General features: G+C 38.7%; 1 protein-coding gene across 6 annotated transcripts in view; it reads left to right on the top strand.

Annotated features, from left to right (window-relative positions):
- Window positions 1-17,437, top strand: part of CAND1 (cullin associated and neddylation dissociated 1) — a 55,874-nt gene that overhangs the window by 25,818 nt on the left and 12,619 nt on the right. For all 6 annotated transcript variants that reach the window (XM_008148761.3, XM_054718881.1, XM_028156471.2 and 3 more), the window contains 4 exons: window positions 1,295-1,551; window positions 1,638-1,743; window positions 4,602-4,747; window positions 16,871-17,163. In XM_008148761.3, the coding sequence (XP_008146983.1) occupies window positions 1,295-1,551; window positions 1,638-1,743; window positions 4,602-4,747; window positions 16,871-17,163 (802 nt within the window). The remainder of the gene's footprint in view (window positions 1-1,294; window positions 1,552-1,637; window positions 1,744-4,601; window positions 4,748-16,870; window positions 17,164-17,437) is intronic.

The following is a 17,437-nucleotide window of genomic DNA, read 5'->3' as shown; positions in this document are numbered from 1 at the left end:
GTAAACATGCCTATAATTTGTATTATTTGTAATAAAAATATTATGTGCATTTATTAAAAACCCCTTCTGATAAGTATAATAGAACTTGGTTTAGAATTATTCATGTTTAAATTGTGGCTGTTTTATAAATATGTGTGGGTGGTTAGGAATCGGAGAAATAAATTTGTGATTTAAATATTTCCGCAAATTTTTTATGTTTTATTTTACTTTTATGTTCATGAATACAATGATCTACTGAGATAAGATGTATAGGCATGGCAGATTTTTCAGTTAATGTTTATAAACTTCAGTAACCAAGTTTACACTGCATGTTTTTGAGGAGGAAGGAACTTGTCTTTATACATTTGTTGCTTTTCTACTTTCCTCTGGAAGACAAATTTGGGGAGATACAAAGATCTAAACAACTCACAGGGGAAAATACCTTAAAAGACCTGTCAATTTCGGTTTACCCTTGATTTTCATAATTATTCTATTTCATCATTATTGTGTTAGTTGTGGCTAATGCACTTCAACTTGAAAATAAATAATCAAGTGACTTCATGTGGTACATATTGAAAAGGTATCATCCTGACACACAAAGAGCTTATACTCTACAATAGGGGATTAGAATGCAAATGGCTATAATATAAGGCAGAATGAAACTAAATACTAACTGCAAATATAGTGTGTTTTAGGGTTTAAAATGGAAGTATTAAAAGTTTAGTTAGACTTTTTTGTCCTCTGTGTGCTTTGATTTACTAGGATTGTTTTGGCACATAGATATTTGACTGCTATTGACTTATTGAACCACACATGTGAAATGATTTGGAAGAAAGGGTTGGACCAACAGGATAAGTGAAATTTAGTATACAGATGTGTAGAAGAAAGACAGTGGAAAGAGAGGGTAGTCAAGAGACACTTTGAGTTGTGAACCCTGAAAGAGCTGTAATAGAGAAGAAAAAGCTATCAATAGAGAACATTATTTTATAGATCTGGGAAAGGGAAAGTTACAAAATCATATTATGTTTTTAATTTTTAATGTACTCCCAAGTCTGTTGGTTGGATAACATAGGTCTAGATTCCAGAAGGTGGTAATTTAGGGATACAGATTTCAAAACTACATTCACTTTGCTCAAGTTTTTAGTTGGGTTGGTAGAGATAGTAAGAATTTAGTTGTCCTTTCATTCTAATTTTGGATTATGTCATGTAAATTTTTACTCTTTGAATACATTGGGTTCAGGGGCCAGACATTTCAGTAATGTTCAAGCATCTTGAATTTATTTGTTGTTGTTTTTTTTTTTTTTTTTCTTTTAAGGCAAGGAGGACTTCTTGTTAATTTTCATCCTTCAATTCTGACCTGTCTACTCCCCCAGTTGACCAGCCCTAGACTTGCAGTGAGGAAAAGAACCATTATTGCTCTTGGCCATCTAGTTATGAGCTGTGGAAATATAGTTTTTGTAGATCTTATCGAACATCTTTTGTCAGAGTTGTCCAAAAATGATTCCATGTCAACAACAAGAACCTACATACAATGTATTGCTGCTATTAGTAGGCAAGCTGGTCATAGAATAGGTAAGCAATGTTGAAATATTTTCAAATTTTCTTCAATTAAAAAAACTATTAATGAATGTTTTTAAGTACCAATATGCTTTTCTTAGGTGAATACCTTGAGAAGATAATTCCTTTAGTGGTAAAATTTTGTAATGTAGATGATGATGAGTTAAGAGAGTACTGCATTCAAGCCTTTGAATCATTTGTGAGAAGGTAAGTTACTAAGATCTCTTTTTTTTCAAATAAAATTTTTTCATTAATAAGAGCTAGATTAAGTAGGTGAGGAAAAATGGGTTAATTTACTGACAGCCTGGAGTCAGGCCAGAAATGTATAAATGTATAATGAATTTCTTTTCAATAGTTTTTGAGGCCTGTCACATACATTTTGCTAGGGCAGGGGTTCTCAATTTGGAAACCTTGATTCAAAAAAAAAGAAATGCAATTATGTACTAGAATGGGCCATGTAACAGAGTTTTCCCCTCTTTGCCTAGAATTGACAGTGTAGTAGCAGGTACAGTGTCTTGACAGTACAGTGTCTTGAAACTTCTCTGGTTGTTATCTGCAGCAGTCCCTTGGTGCAACTCAGTGGTTTTAAGTAGCTTTAGTCATATCAAATTGTTAAAATCAGAAATTGTGGGAATTGTTTTTGTCCTTTTAGTTGAGAAACAAATTATTCCTTTATTTTGAGGCATTTATATGCTCTTTCTTCTTAACATACAGCTAGATAACCAAACCTAGATGAATGTACACTGACATATTCACAAATAATCCTAATTGCTAAAGAGAGTAAGTTCATATGGGCTTAATCCTCTAATCATATGTTGAAAATATACAGCATACAGTATTCCCCCTTTATCCATGGTTTCTCTTTTCAGTTACCCACTATCAACTGGTCCAAAAATATTAAATAGAAAATTCCAAAAATAAAAAAGTCATAAATTTTAAATTGCACCCTGTTTTGAGGAGCCTAATGAAATCTTGCACCATCCTGTGGGGATGCGAATCATCTCTTTGTCCAGCATATCCATGCTATATATGCTACCAGACCTTTAATTAATAGCTGTTTCTGTTATCAGATCTGTTGCATGTGCTTGTTTTGTTTTTTTAATACAGTCATGTGCTGCTTAATGACGGGGATATATTTTGAGATACTTCTTAGGTGATTTCCTCCTTGTGCAAACATCAGAGTGCACTTACACAAACTTAGATGGTATAGCCTACCACTGTGGTTGGCAAACTGCGGCTCGCGAGTCGCGGTTTGCCGCTCTGTTGACTAATGAGTTTGCCGACCACTGACCTAGACTCTCGATTCCAATAATTACAAGCTGTTGTTGTTCCTTGTGATTAAGCCCCTATCCCAGTGGTTGGCAAACTCATTAGTCAACAGAGGGGCAAACCGCGGCTCGCGAGCAGTTTGCCGACCACTTGCTTACCACATACCAAGGCCATGTGGAATCTAGCCTATTGCTCTGTGGGGGAGGAAAAATAATTTTCTCTCTACCCTTCTCGGTTTTTAGTTGAAACTCATTGTAATCAGACAGATTAACAAGAAAAAAAACCCAAAGTTTAATAATATGTATATCTCATGTCTACATGGGAGAGACCCACGAAAATTGACTAACTTATCAAAATGGCTGAAGCCACCTTTAGATATACCTTCTTTAGTTGAAGAGTAAAGAGGATGTTAGGTGTGAGGGCAGTCAGTTTGGGGATGTTACCAGGAAAAGCAAGATAAAAAAGAGTAAGTTTGTTATAGATTTTAGTTCTGGCCTTCTTCGTTGATAGAAGTTTCTCCCTGGCTATATGCTTTTCCTGGTATAGCCAGGGAGAAACCATTACAAATAGAGATTACAAGGGATACTTGTAATTGGTCTTCAGAGCTTCTCTCATGTCTGTTGTTTCTTAAAATTAATCAGCTTAATATAATCCTTATGCCAAAAAGACATATTTTGGGGTGACAAATTCTGTTCCACTACAACTCCTAGGCTACAAACATATACAGCATGTTACTTTACAGAATACTGTAAGCAGTTGTAACACAGTGGTAAGTCTTTGTGAAATGCATTGCGTTAAGATGGCAATAGTTTTTCAGCTTCATTATAATCTTACTAGAGGCCCAGTGCATGAAATTCGTGCACAGGTAGCGGCTGCCAGCTAGGGGCCTCCCTTCCCTGGCTGCCTGGCACCAGCCGGGGTGGGGTGGCTTGGGGGAGGGACCGTGGGGCAGTTGGCTAGCCAGCCCCGTCCCCTGGTCGAACTCCCTCTTGAACTCCCTGTCGAGGGGACAGTTTGCATATTAGACTTTTATTATATAGGATGGGACCACTGTCATCATACATGAGGTACTTTATTGACCGAAAGTTGTTATGTAGCTCATGAATGTAATGGCCCCCAAATGTAAATGTAGTAATGCTGGCAATTCCGATATGCCAGAGAAAAGCCATAAAAATGTATGTATGTATGTACAGAGAAAACACACACACACACACATATATAGGGTTCAATACTGTCTGCAGTACAAACTGGGGAGGTCTTGGAACATAAACCCATGGATAAAGGAGGGACTACTGTATACATATTTCTTTCTAGTCTACCCCACATTAACCCTGACATACCATTTATTATAAAAATCATTCTGGTCTGGCTCAGTGGTTGAGTATTGACTTATGAACCAGGAGGTCATGGTTAGATGCCCGGTCAGGCACATGCCTGGGTTGTGGGCTTGATCCCCAGTGGTGGGTGTGCAGGAGGCAGATGACCAATGATTCTCTCTCATCATTGATGTTTCTCTCTCCCTCTCTTTCCTCTCTGAAATCAATAAAAATATATTTAAAAATATAAAAATTATTCCGACTTAAGAGATGTTAAAATGTGAAGGCTAAAGTAAATCTTTTAAAAATGAATCTAATGGAAGAAAAAGATGTAGGGTCATTGGTGTTGAAAAGTCTGGGATCCACTTTCCTGTGTTATATTAAAGAAGAAGAAAAAGTCTAGTAACAAAGCAAAACAGGGCAAGTATTGAATCAAGGAGAAAAGTAGTTACTCAGGATAGTTTTTGTTTCTTTCTTCAGATGTCCTAAGGAAGTATATCCTCATGTTTCTACTATTATAAATATTTGTCTTAAATATCTTACCTACGATCCGAATTATAATTATGATGATGAAGATGAAGATGAAAATGCCATGGATGCAGATGGTGGTGATGATGATGACCAAGGTATTTCAAATTAAGTAGAAGAAATTTGTTAAATTTTAATGAAAAAAAGTGTTACAGATGGAGTTGATTTCTTTCCCCAAATTTCACTATTTATTATTTACTAGAGGCCTGGTGCACGAAATTCGTGCACAGTTAAGGTCCATAGGCCTGGCTGGCGATCAGGGCCGATCTGTGGGGTGACTGGCAGGGTGATTGGGGAGCCCCCGCCTCGGCTGGCCTGGCACCGCCAGCTCGCTGCTGGTCACCTCCCTCTGATCAGAAGGCCCCTGCTGGTACCCACATTGGCTGTCCTGGGGCCTGCGGGCTGGGGGCAGCTCCTGCATTGAGCATCTGCCCCCTGGTGGTCAGTGCTCGTCATAGCTACCTGTCACTCCACTGTCCATGTTTGGTCGATTTGCATATTAGGTTTTTATTATATAGAATAATAATGAAAATGGAAATGACCTCATTATTTAACAATAGCAATTGATTAAGTAAATTATGGGGAAACCATGTATTGAACTGTTATACAGTATTTTCAGAGGCATGTAGAAAAATATTTACTAAAGCAGTTAATAAGTTGAATAAAAAACTAGGTAACAGAAATTACTGTATCCCAGTTTTATTTCATATAAAACAAACTTCAGCCCAGTAAATTTGAAGATTTAATTGGCTTTAATTAAGGGATTTATGAATATAGCAACTAGAAGGGCTTTCTGAGAGTTGTACAAAATAGAAGGGTCTTATAGGAAGAAGGATGGGTCAAGGAAGTTATTAGCAAAAGAAAAGAAAGGATTATTTGTGGGCCTGGACTTCTTTTCTTAGAGGAAGGGTTTTCATTTATGCAGATTCCCTCTTTCTGTGGAGGATGGAGAGGGCCTATGTGACAAATTACCTTACTGGTGCTTAACCAGAATATTCCATAGTAGTTGTTTAAAATTGATGTTTCAGGTTGAAACTGCAGTTAGGTTAGGTGTTAAATTTAGATTTGGTATCATGGACTTTTAACACCAATGATGACATTTTGGGTTGTGGTTTTTTGTTTTCATTTTTTTAACAATTTTTAAATAATACACAGAAAAAAATGTAACATTTTTCTCATGGCTAGCAATTAGATTTTTGTCCTTGATTGTTCTTCAAATTTTCTACATAGCATTTTGGTAATGAGGGAAATGAATGTTATTTTTATAGCTATACCTGGAGATATACATATTCAGAGTAGTGTGGTTGGTTTTATACATAGCTACTTTCATGAAAAATCCTAAATATTGTTTGAGGCTCTATTTAACTTTAGATTATTCATGAATAATCTAAACATTGCTGAGGCTCTTAAAATTTACGTGATGCTATTATTTAAAATTTATGTCATGTTATTTAATCTGGAAAGGAGTAGCATTTAAGGACATAGGGGTGGTTCATGTTTTCTTGTTTGCTTGTATTAAGAGAATCATAAGAGATTAGTGACCCGGTGCAGAAATTACAGATTTTAGAGGAAAGTCATTATGTAAATGCCCTCAAAGAATCAAATGAAAAAGTATTATAAAAAATAACAGGAAATCCACCAACCTATATATATATCCGGTGCACATTGAAAGGGGATTAATTAGAGGAAATAATTTAATATTGCTGTTTGCCCTTTCTCTATAATAGAAGTGTCAGAGATGAAAGAAAATTAGTAAAATGTATATGAAAACCTTCCTCCTGTCACAGTCTGGAGCACACCCCAGGAGCCAGAGTCAAGTCCCTGCCCACCCACATGTACCTCAAAATTGTGTGAGACCCAGACCTGGCCGGCTCCCCCACATTGGGCTAGATCCAGACCTGGCCAGTCCCACCCTTGTCAAGCCCTGCCGGGCAGGGGGCATAGCCTCAGGTCCCCTGGCCCGGCACCAGAACGGGGGGCATGGCCTGAAGTCTCCCAGCCCAGACCGGGGCGGGGGGTGTGCCTTGAGGTCCTCCATCAAGCACCGCCAGGTAGGGGACACAGCCTGAGATCCCCTGTCAAGCCCTGCTGGGTGGGGGGCATGGCCTGAGGTCCCTTGTCAAGCCCTGCCAGGTGGGGGGCGTGGGCTGAGGTCCCCCGTCAAGCCCTGCTGGGTGAGGCATAGCCTCAGGTCCCTGCTGATTGCTTGTTAAGGCTCCTTATGGGAACTTGGCCTCCCCTGTGGGTGCAGCCATCTTTGTGACGGAGTGATGGTCAATTAGCATATTCTCTCTTTAATAGATAGGATGTTTAAATGGATAAGTTACTAGGTATATAGGTTGGTGGATTTCCTGTTATTTTTTATAATACTTTTTCATTTGATTCTTTGAGGGAATTTACATAATGACTTTCCTCTGAAATCTGTAATTTCATTAATCTTAAAAACAAAACAAAAACAACTTACAAAAAACTCCTTTAAACCCTAATTATACTCTAGCCACTACTTCCCAGTTTTTCTCCTTTACAGCAGAACTCCTTAAAAGAAGGCTTGCCAGTTCTTTTCTTCCCCTTTTCTCTTGAATTCAGTTTTCCAGTGATGGACAAGATTGCCAGTGACCTCATATGTTTGCCTCTGCCTATTACTCAGTCTCAGCAGCATTTCTTTTTTTTTTGACTTTTATTTAATTATTTTTAAATTTTATTTTATTGTTTAAGGTATTACAAATAGTAGTACGTATATCTCCTTTTTACCCCCATTGACCTTCCCCCAGCCTCCCCTACTCCCTGGCATATGCCTTCATCCCACCCCTACCCCCCTCCCAGTGTCTTGTGTCCATTGGTTGTGCTTATATGCATGCATACAAGTTGTTCAGTTGATCTCTTTTCCCCACTCCCCAACACTCCCCAGCCTTTCTGCTGTAATTTGACAGTCTGTTCGATGCTTCACTACCTCTGTATCTATCTTTTTATTCATCAGGTTATAATATTCTTTATTTTCCATAAATGAGTGAAATCATGTGGTATTTTTCTTTCATTGCCTGGCTTATTTCACTTAGCATAATTCTCTCCAGTTCCATCCATGCTGCTGCAAATGGTAAGAATTCCTTCTTTTGTATAGCAGCATAGTATTCCATTGTGTAGATGTACCATTGTTTTCTGATCCACTCATCTGTTGATGGGCATTTAGGCTGTTTCCAAATCTTAGATATGGTGAATTGTGCTGCTATGAACATAGGGGTGCATATATCCTTTCTGATTGGTGTTTCTAGTTTCTTGGAATACATTCCTAGAAATGGGATAATGAGTCAAATGGGAGTTCCATTTGTAGTTTTTTGAGGAAACTCCATACTGTTCTCCACAGTGGCTGCACCAGTCTGCATTCCGACCAGCAGTGCACGAGTGTTCCTTTTTCTCCGCATCCTCTCCAGCACTTATCATTTGTTGATTTGTTGATAGCCATTCTGACAGGTGTGAGATGGTACCACATTGTCATTTTGATTTGCATCTCTTGGATAATTAGTGACTTTGAGCATGTTTTTATATGTCTCCTGGCCTTCCTTCTGTCTTCTTTCAAAATATCTATTTAGGTCCGTTGCCCATTTTTTTTATTGGATCGTTTATCTTCCTTTTGTTAAGTTGTATGAGTTCCCTGTAAATGTTGGAGATTAAACCTTTATCGGTGATAATATTGGCAAATATGTTCTCCCATACAGTGGGCTTTCTTGTTGTTTTGTTGATGGTTTCTTTTGCTGTGCAAAAGCTTTTTATTTTGATGTAGTTCCATTTGTTTATTTTCTCTTTAGTTTCCATTGCCCTATGATTGGTATCGGTGAAGAAATTGCTTTGGCGTATGTCTGAGATTTCACTTCCTGTGGATTCCTCTAGTATTTTTATGGTTTCCTGTCTTATGTTTAAGTCCTTTATCCATTTTGAGTTTATTTTTGTGTATGGTGTAAGTTGGTGGTCTAGTGTCATATTTTTGCATGTATCTGTCCAATTTTCCCAACACCATTTATTGAAGAGACTGCCTTGACTCCATTGTGTGTTCATGCCTCCTTTGTCAAATATTAATTGAGCATAGTGGTTTGGGTCGATATCTGGGTTCTCTATTCTATTCCATTGGTCTATATGTCTGTTCTTGTGCCATTACCAGGCTGTTTTGAGAACAGTGGCTTTGTAGTACACCTTGAAATCTGGTATTGAGATCCCACCTACTTTGTTCTTCTTTCTCAGGATTGCTGCAGCTATTTGGGGTCTTTTTTTATTCCAGATGAATTTTTGGAGAGTTCTTTCTAGGTGTGTGAAATATTCCGTTGGTATTTTAATGAGGAGTGCATTGAATCTATAGATTTCTTTGGGTAGTATGAACATTTTAATGATGTTGATTCTACCAATCCATGAACACGGAATGTTCTTCCATCTGTTTACGTCTTCCTCTATCTCTTTTTTCAGAGTATAGGTCTTTTACCTCCTTAGTTAAGTTTATTCCTAGATATCTTAATTTTTTTGGTGCGATGGTAAATGAGATTGCTTGTTTAGTCTCTTTTTCTGTAAGTTCATTATTGGTGTATAGAAATGCCATAGATTTCTTGGCATTAATTTTGTATCCTGCTACATTGCCAAATTCATTTTTAAGTCTAATATAATTTTTTGATGGAGTCTTTCGGGTTTTTTATGTACAATATCATGTCATCTGCGAATAGGACAGTTTTACTTCCTCCTTTCCAATTTGGATGCCTTTTATTTCTTCTTGTCTAATCACAATGGCTAATACTTCCAGTACTGTGTCAAACAGGAGTGGTGAGAGTGGGCATCCCTGTCTTATTCCTGTTCTTAGGGGAAATGGTTTTAGTTTTTGCCCATTGAGTATGATGTTGGCTGTGGGTTTGTCATATATGGCTTTTATTATGTTGAGGTATGATCCTCCTATTCCCACCTTGCTGAGAGTTTTTATCAAGAAAGGGTGTTGGATTTTGTCAAATGCTTTTTCTGAATCAATTGATATGACTATGTGGTTTTTATCTCTCACTTTGTTTATGTGATGTATCACGTTTATTGATCTGCGGATATTGTACCATCCTTGCATTCCTGGGATAAATCCTACTTGGTCATGGTGTATGATCTTTCTGATGTACTGCTGGATCAGATTTGCTAGAATTTTGTTGAGGATTTTGGCATCTATGTTCATGAGGGATATTGGCTTGTAATTCTCTTTCATTGTGTTGTCTTTATCTGGTTTTGGTATTAGGGTTATGCTGGCTTCATAAAAGGAGCTTGGAAGTGTTCCTTCCTCTTGAATTTTTTGGAATAGTCTGAGGAGGATAGGTTTTAGTTCTTCCTTGAATATTTGGTAAAACTCCCCTGTGAAGCCATCTGGCCCTGTTGTTTGCTGGAAGCTTTTTGATGACTGCTTCAATTTCTTTCATAGTTATTGGCCAATTGAGAATTTTAGATTCTTCCTGATTGAGTTTTGGAAGGTTGTATTTTTCTAGGTATATGTCGATTTCCTTCAGTTTGTCCAGTTTGTTGGAATAGAGTTGTTCATAGTATTTTTTAACAACCCTTTGTATTTCTGTGGGGTCTATTGTTATTTCTCCTCTTTCATTTCTAATTTTGTTTATTTGGGTCCTCTCTCTTTGCTTCTTGGTGAGACTGCCCAGAGGTTCATCAATCTTGTTTATCCTTTTAAAGAACCTGCTCTTGGTTTTGTTGATCTTTTGTATTATTTTTTTGGTCTCTATGTCGTTTATCTCTGCTCCGATCTTTATTATTTCTTTCCTTCTGCTTACACTGGGATTTTCTTGTTCCTCTCTTTCTAACTCTTTGAGTTGTAGAGTTAGGTAATTTATTACTTTTTTATTTTATTTTGCGGTAAGCTTGTAGAGCTATGAACTTCCATTTCAGGACTGCTTTCACTGTGTCCCATAGATTTTGGATTGTGTTTTCATTGTCGTTTGTTGCCATGATTTTTATTTCTTCTTTGATCTCTGGTAACCCAGTCATTGTTTAATAGCATGCTATTTACATTTTTTGGATTGTTTTTATTGTAGTTGATTTCCAGTTTTATGCCATTGTGATCTGAGAAGATGCTTGATATGATTTCTATCTTCTTGAATTTGAAGAGACTTTGCCTGTAACCCAATATATGGTCTATCTTTGAAAATGACCCACATGCTCTTTAGAAGAATGTATATTCTGTGGCTTTGGGGTGAAATGTTCTGAAGATGTCAATTAATTCCATCTGGTCTAGTGAGTCATTTAGGATTGATGTTTCTTTGCTGATTTTTTTTTGTTTAGAGAGGATTTGTCCAATGGTGATAGTGGGTTATTAAAGTCCCCTACTATGATTGTATTGCTGTCAATCTCTCCCTTGATATCCTCCAGACGTGGTTTTTTGTTTGTTTGTTTTTTTTGTATTTGGGTGCTCCTGTATTGGGTGCATGTATGTTTACCAGAGTTATTTCTTCTTGTTGGATTGCTCCCTTTAGTATTATGAAGTGGCCTTCCTAATCTCTTTTTATGTACTTCACTTTGTTATCTAATTTGTCAGATATATGTATTGCTACCCCAGCTTTTTTTTAAATTCCATTCGCCTGAAAAACCTTTTTCCATCCCTTTACCAACAGTCTGTGTGTGTCTTTTTTTCTGAGGTGGGTTTCCTGTAGACAGCAGATAAATGGGTCGTGTTTTCTTATCCACTCAGTTACCCTATGTCTTTTGATTGAGGCATTTAATCCATTTACATTTAAAGTTATTATTGGTAGGTACTTGTTTGTTGCCATTTTTATTCTTTACCCCTGAGTTCCTTCTTCGCTTCCTATTTCTTCTTTTTACAGCAGACCCTTTAGCTTTTCTTGCATTGCTGGTTTGGTGGTAATAAACTCCATTAGTCCCTTTTTGTCTGTGAACCTCCTGATTTCACCCTCAATTTTGATAGATATCCTTGCTAAGTACAGTATTCTTGGATTCAGACCCTTCCTTTGCATGACTTTGTATGTTTCATTCCATTCCCTTCTGGCCTGATGTGTTTCTGTTGAGAAATCAGTCGCTAGTCTGATGAGGGATCCTTTGTAGGTAACTTTCTGTCTCTCTGTGGCAGCTTTTAAGATACTTACTTTGTCATTGGTGTTTGCCAATTTAATTATAATGTGCCTTGGCATTGGTCTTTTGGGGTTCATTTTGTTTGGGACTCTGAGCTTCTTGGATTTGTGTTTTCTCTTCCCTATATCAGGGAAGTTTTCTGTCATTATTTCTTAAACTGGTTTTCTATTCCTTGCTTAGTTTCCTTCTGGCACCTGTATTATGCGGATGTTGTTTCGTTTCGTGTTGTCCCAAAGTTCCCTTAGGCTCTCCTTCTGTTTTTTAATTTTTTTTTCTAGATGCTGCTCTGCTTGGGTATTTTTTCCTATCTTGTCTCCTAGCTCATTGATGTGGTCCTCTGCTTCTTCTAGTGTACTGTTGATGCTTTCTATTGAGTTCTTTATAGCAGCGATGTCATTTTTCATTTCTTCTTAGTTCTTCTTCCTCTTTGTTGTTACACAGATTGTTGAATTTGTCTTCCATTCTTTTCAGCCACCTTATGGCCATTTCTCTGAATTCTTTCTCTGACAGGTTGCTTTCATTTCGTTTACTTCCTTTTCTGGAGATGCCTCCTTTTCTTTTGTATGCGGGCTGTTTCTTTTGTCTCCCCATGATCTCTCTTCTCTGGGTGTCTGTTTATGTAGTTCTCTCTCTCCTTTCCCTAGGCGTAATCTGAACTTTCCTTGAGAAGGTGCAGAGCTCCTCCGAGTCAGTGTATTCGCGCTGCCTGAGATCCAGTGTTCCTGGGTTTGGAGTTGGTCCCTGGGTGTTCTGTTTATAGAGTCGCGGGATGTATGGGCTTATATAACAGCCACTCTTCCCTTCAAGATGGCGCGGTTTCCGCGGTAGAGCCCATCGCTCCGGGAGAGATTTCAGCAGCAGTGTAGGCTGCCCAGTCAGGGGAGCTCGGTCCGGCAGTCCCCAACAGTCCCTTGGAGTATAGGTGACCCTCACCCACAAATATACACTCCCCATACGTCCACACACTCTCCTTTCGTTCTCTCACTCACACACTATCTTGCAGTCTGCCTTCCTCTCGGCAGCCATCTTCCTCTTCTCTCAGCAGCATTTCTTTATTTAACATTCAGAATACCACCCACACTCTCCTGGTCTTTGTCCTATCAGTCTCCATATTGGTCCTCTTCATCACCCTGACCACTGAACTTTGGAGTATTTTGGGGCTCAGTCCTTGAACTTCTCTCTTATACTCTTACTAGAGGCCCGGTGCACGAAATTCGTGCATGGGGGGGTGGGGGTGGTGTCCCTCAGCCCATCTTGCACCCTCTCCAATCTGTGATCCCTCTCACAATCCAGGACTGCTGGCTCCCAACCGCTCGCCTGCCTGCCTGCCTGATTGCCCCTAACTTCTGCCTGCCAGCCTGATCACCCCCTAACTGCCCTCCCCTGCTGGCCTGGTCACCCCTAACTGCTCTCCCTTGCAGGCCTGGTTTCTCTCAACTGCTCTCCCCTGCAGGCCTGGGTCTCCCCCAACTGTCCTCCCCTGCAGGCCTGGTTGCCCCCAACTGCCCTCTCCTGCTGGTCCGGTCACCCCTAACTGCCCTCCCCTGCCAGCCTGGTCACCTCCAACTGCCCTTCCCTTTTGGCCTGGTTACCACTAACTTCCCTCTCTTGCTAGCCTGGTCACCCCTAACTGCATGCCTGGCCGCCCCCAACTGCCCTCCTTGCAGGCCTGGTCACCCCCAACAGCCCTCTCCTGCAGGCCTGGTACCCCAACTGCCCTCCCCTGCAGGCCTGGTCTCTCCCAACTGTCCTCCCCTGCAGGCCTGGTTCCTCTCAACTGCCATCCCCTGCAGACCTGGTTCCCCACAACTGACCTCCCCTGCAGGCCTGGGACCCCCCAACTCTCCTCCCCTGCTGACCTGGTTGTCCCCAACTGCCTTCCTCTGCCGGCCTAGTCACCCCTAACTGCCCTTCCTTGCAGGCGTGGTCCCGCCCAGCTGCCCTCCGCTGCTGACCTGATCCCCCACAACTGCCCTCTGCTGGCGGCCATCTTGTGGTGGCCATCTTGTGTCCTCATGGGGGTGGCCATCTTTGGCCACATGGGGGCGGCCATCTTGTGTGTTGGAGTGACAATCAATTTGCATATTACCCCTTTATTAAATAGAATGTTTTTGTTTATCTTGTCTGGTCTTCTAGCTGAAAATCCAAATTTTATCTTTATCTGAGACCTTTCTATGAATTCCAGATTCATGTATACAGCTGTTTTATTTGCTGCTTAGATGTCTATAAAGTATCTTCTCCCAACCCTTCTTCCATCCCCTGCCTAACCTGTTTCTTTAGCCTTTTCCATCTCAGAATGGCATCTCCATTCTTTTTTAGTTTCTCAGACCAAAAACTTTGGGGTTATACCTGATTACTTTTTCTCATTTTTCTCTCCCCTCTACCCCCAATTTTAGGCCTTTTCCCTTATTTTTAAAAAAATATATTTTATTGATTTTTTACAGAGAGGAAGGGAGCGCTATAGAGTTAGAAACATCGATGAGAGAGAAACATCGATCAGCTGCCTCCTGCACACACCCTACTGGTGATGTGCCCCCAACCTAGGTACATGCCCTTGACCGGAATCGAACCGGGGACCCTTGAGTCCGCAGGCCGATGCTCTATCCACTGAGCCAAACTGGTCAGGGCCTTTTCCCTTATTTTATACTCTTATTCTCTCTTTTCAGCACTTCTTAAATACACTTAATCACTTTCTGACATTTTGTAATTATTTTCCACCTAGCAGGATGTCAGCTTCATGAAGGCAGAGATTTTCATTTTAGTTCCTTATTGATTGCTTTATCCTAGTGCCCAGGACTGTACTTGACACACAGTAGGCACTCAATAAATGTGTTGTATTAATGAAGGGAAATCTTAGCTTCTAATAGGAATATCATTTGAAAGAAGCTGTAGCAATATATGTTCCAGGTTTGGATAGTTGGCTTTTAGTACACTTACATTGAAAAATAAACCAACTTCAGCTGCTTTATCTGTTTACATATTATAATTTCAGTGATTAGGATGCTTGAATTTTTATAACCTATTTTTAAAAATAAAATACATTCCCATAGTTGAGTTGCCATGAGAAAAACTTCACTTATTTATTTGCTTTTAAATAGCCTATTTTAATAGCACCTTGTAATTTTTATTCAAGTGGGTATTGGTGAATAAATCAAATGCCTTGGGTTTAACAGTATTTGGTTGGGTTTTCCTATAATGTGCTAAAAGGAAATTAAGTAAACTTTTAGAGATTGGACAATTTTATTATATATCCTAGGATTTTCTAAGGCTACATTCACCTTTCACTGGCTGATTGGGAAATAAGTCAATGAAGAAATGATATTTTTTCCCCCAGTGAGGAATCATTTCAGGCCTTTAGTCTTATCTAAGAATAGCAAAATTCTTGTTAGATAATTTTGGGCTGCCCTTAGAACTGTTAACCTTTTGCACTCGGATGTCGAGATTAAAATTACTCTTTGAATGTATCAATAATTTGAAATATAAAAAAATCCAAATAAATAAGTTTGTATGAAAAGAAACTCCAGTTTCTCATTCTACTGCTGTGCTTTGTAAAATCTGGGGTATTTAAAAAATTAAATCCTGAGTAGAATAAAGGAATCGAGAGAAAAGCGAGTGCAAAGGGTTAATATTTTAACCATCCTCCTGACTTCATGTTACCCAGCTTATTCATCAAACTGATGGTGTTAGAAGGAAATAATTTTCAGAGATTTCACACACAAAAAAGTTATCAGGTATATATAAATGAGGTGGAATTATTAATGCCTATGATTAGAATATTGTTTTAAGACTTAATAGGAGTTTGGAGAAGATGATGCTCTGTTATATGGGCAGAATTTTCTTGTTATAATTGAGACAGTAAAGTTTCTTTAAACTACAGTAAGACAGTATCTTGAAAGGTTGAGAATATGCATATTTGTTCCTAATAACCCCCCATTAACAAATTTAGTGAAAAGTCTTGTAATTACAAAGAAAGCTGGTGTTAGAATTCTCTTTATCCCCAGAAAATTAGTTCTACAGGATGTCCTGGGATTGATAGCCATTTTTCTTATCACATCATCTATAGCTACAAATCAAGAATCTGTATATATTAAAGCCTAATATGCTAAGTATCTGACCTTTCAACTGGTCGCTGTGATGTGCACTGACCACCAGGGGGCAGATGCTCTGACTGGTAGGTTAGCTTGCTGCTGGGGCCCAGCCGATTGGGATTGGGAGAGATGGGCCAAACACGCCCTGGAGCCCTCCTGTAATCCCTCCCCAGCCAGCCAACCTCCTGTTGTGGTTGTTGTTATATCATGTTATTGTTTATTTATTAATCAATTTATACATTATTTTCATATACATTTTACTAATTTTTTTTCATCTCTGACACTTCTATTATAGAGAAAGGGCAAATAGCAATATATTAAAAAATTTTTTCTTCTAATTAATTTCCTCTCAATGTGCATGAATTCGTACAACGGGCCACTAGTTATCTTAAAAACTCTCCGATTGTTTGATTTTGACCTTTAATTCAAATTGTTTAAAAGACTGGGACATATATGATTTTACAAATATTTTTGTTCTAAATAAGTTTAATGTGTTATGATTTTAAAGGGTTAATAAGCAGCTCATTACTTGCTATAAATGATAAAATGTTTAACAATTAAAAACCCAATTGTGCCCTTAGCCGGTTTGGCTCAGTGGATAGAGCATCTACTTTCGGACTAAAGGGTTCTGGGTTTGATTCTGGTCAAGGGCACGTATCTTGGTTGCAGGCTTCTCCCTGGCCCAGGCCCTGGTCAGGGCTCGTGTAGGAGGCAACAAATTGATGTGTTTTTCTCACATTGATAGTTCTCTCTGTCTTTCCCCCCTCTTCCACTCTCCCTAACAAATCAATGGAAAAATATCCTCAGGTGAGGATTAACAAAAAAACAAAAAACAAAATTGTGATCATTTTTATTTAGAGGTTTATTTATCAAAGTTAACTATATCTGTTTCAGTTCTAGTTCTTTGTAAACTTATCCACTCTGTATATGTTAGTAAAAGTTAGAAAACTATCTTAGTTATGAACTTACTTCCTGTGTTAAACAATAAACTTTTCCTATGATTAATGGCCTAATGTTAAAACTTCTCTTTAGGGAGTGATGATGAATACAGTGATGATGATGACATGAGCTGGAAAGTGAGACGTGCAGCTGCTAAGTGTTTGGATGCTGTAGTTAGCACAAGGCATGAAATGCTTGCAGAATTCTACAAGACTGTCTCTCCAGCACTGATATCCAGATTTAAAGAGCGTGAAGAAAATGTAAAGGCAGATGTTTTTCATGCATACCTTTCTCTTTTGAAACAAACTCGTCCTGTGCAAAGTTGGCTGTGTGACCCTGATGCCATGGAACAGGGAGAAACACCTTTAACAATGCTTCAGAGTCAGGTTAGTTTAAAAGTATGGCTTTGAAAGTCATGCTAGTAAGTGTGATCTTTAAAATTGTATTTTTAATGTGGAAATGTGAACTCCAGAACATGTTTAGTGAAATGAAGTTCTGGGGTGTGTTTTATAGTAGTTTATGTATATTCATATTATGTTACTTATAAATAGTTTATTCTGATGGAAGTATTCTTTATTTTCCTGGATAAACAATATTAAAATAATTTCATGATTCAGTAAAGTAATTTTTATCTTTGATATTAATGGAGAAATCTTAGAC

Source organism: Eptesicus fuscus, chromosome 7, assembly GCF_027574615.1.
Source record: "Eptesicus fuscus isolate TK198812 chromosome 7, DD_ASM_mEF_20220401, whole genome shotgun sequence".
Classification (NCBI taxonomy): Eukaryota; Metazoa; Chordata; class Mammalia; order Chiroptera; family Vespertilionidae; genus Eptesicus; species Eptesicus fuscus.
Note: the sequence above shows the minus strand (reverse complement) of the source record. Positions and strands in the feature narration are given on the sequence as shown.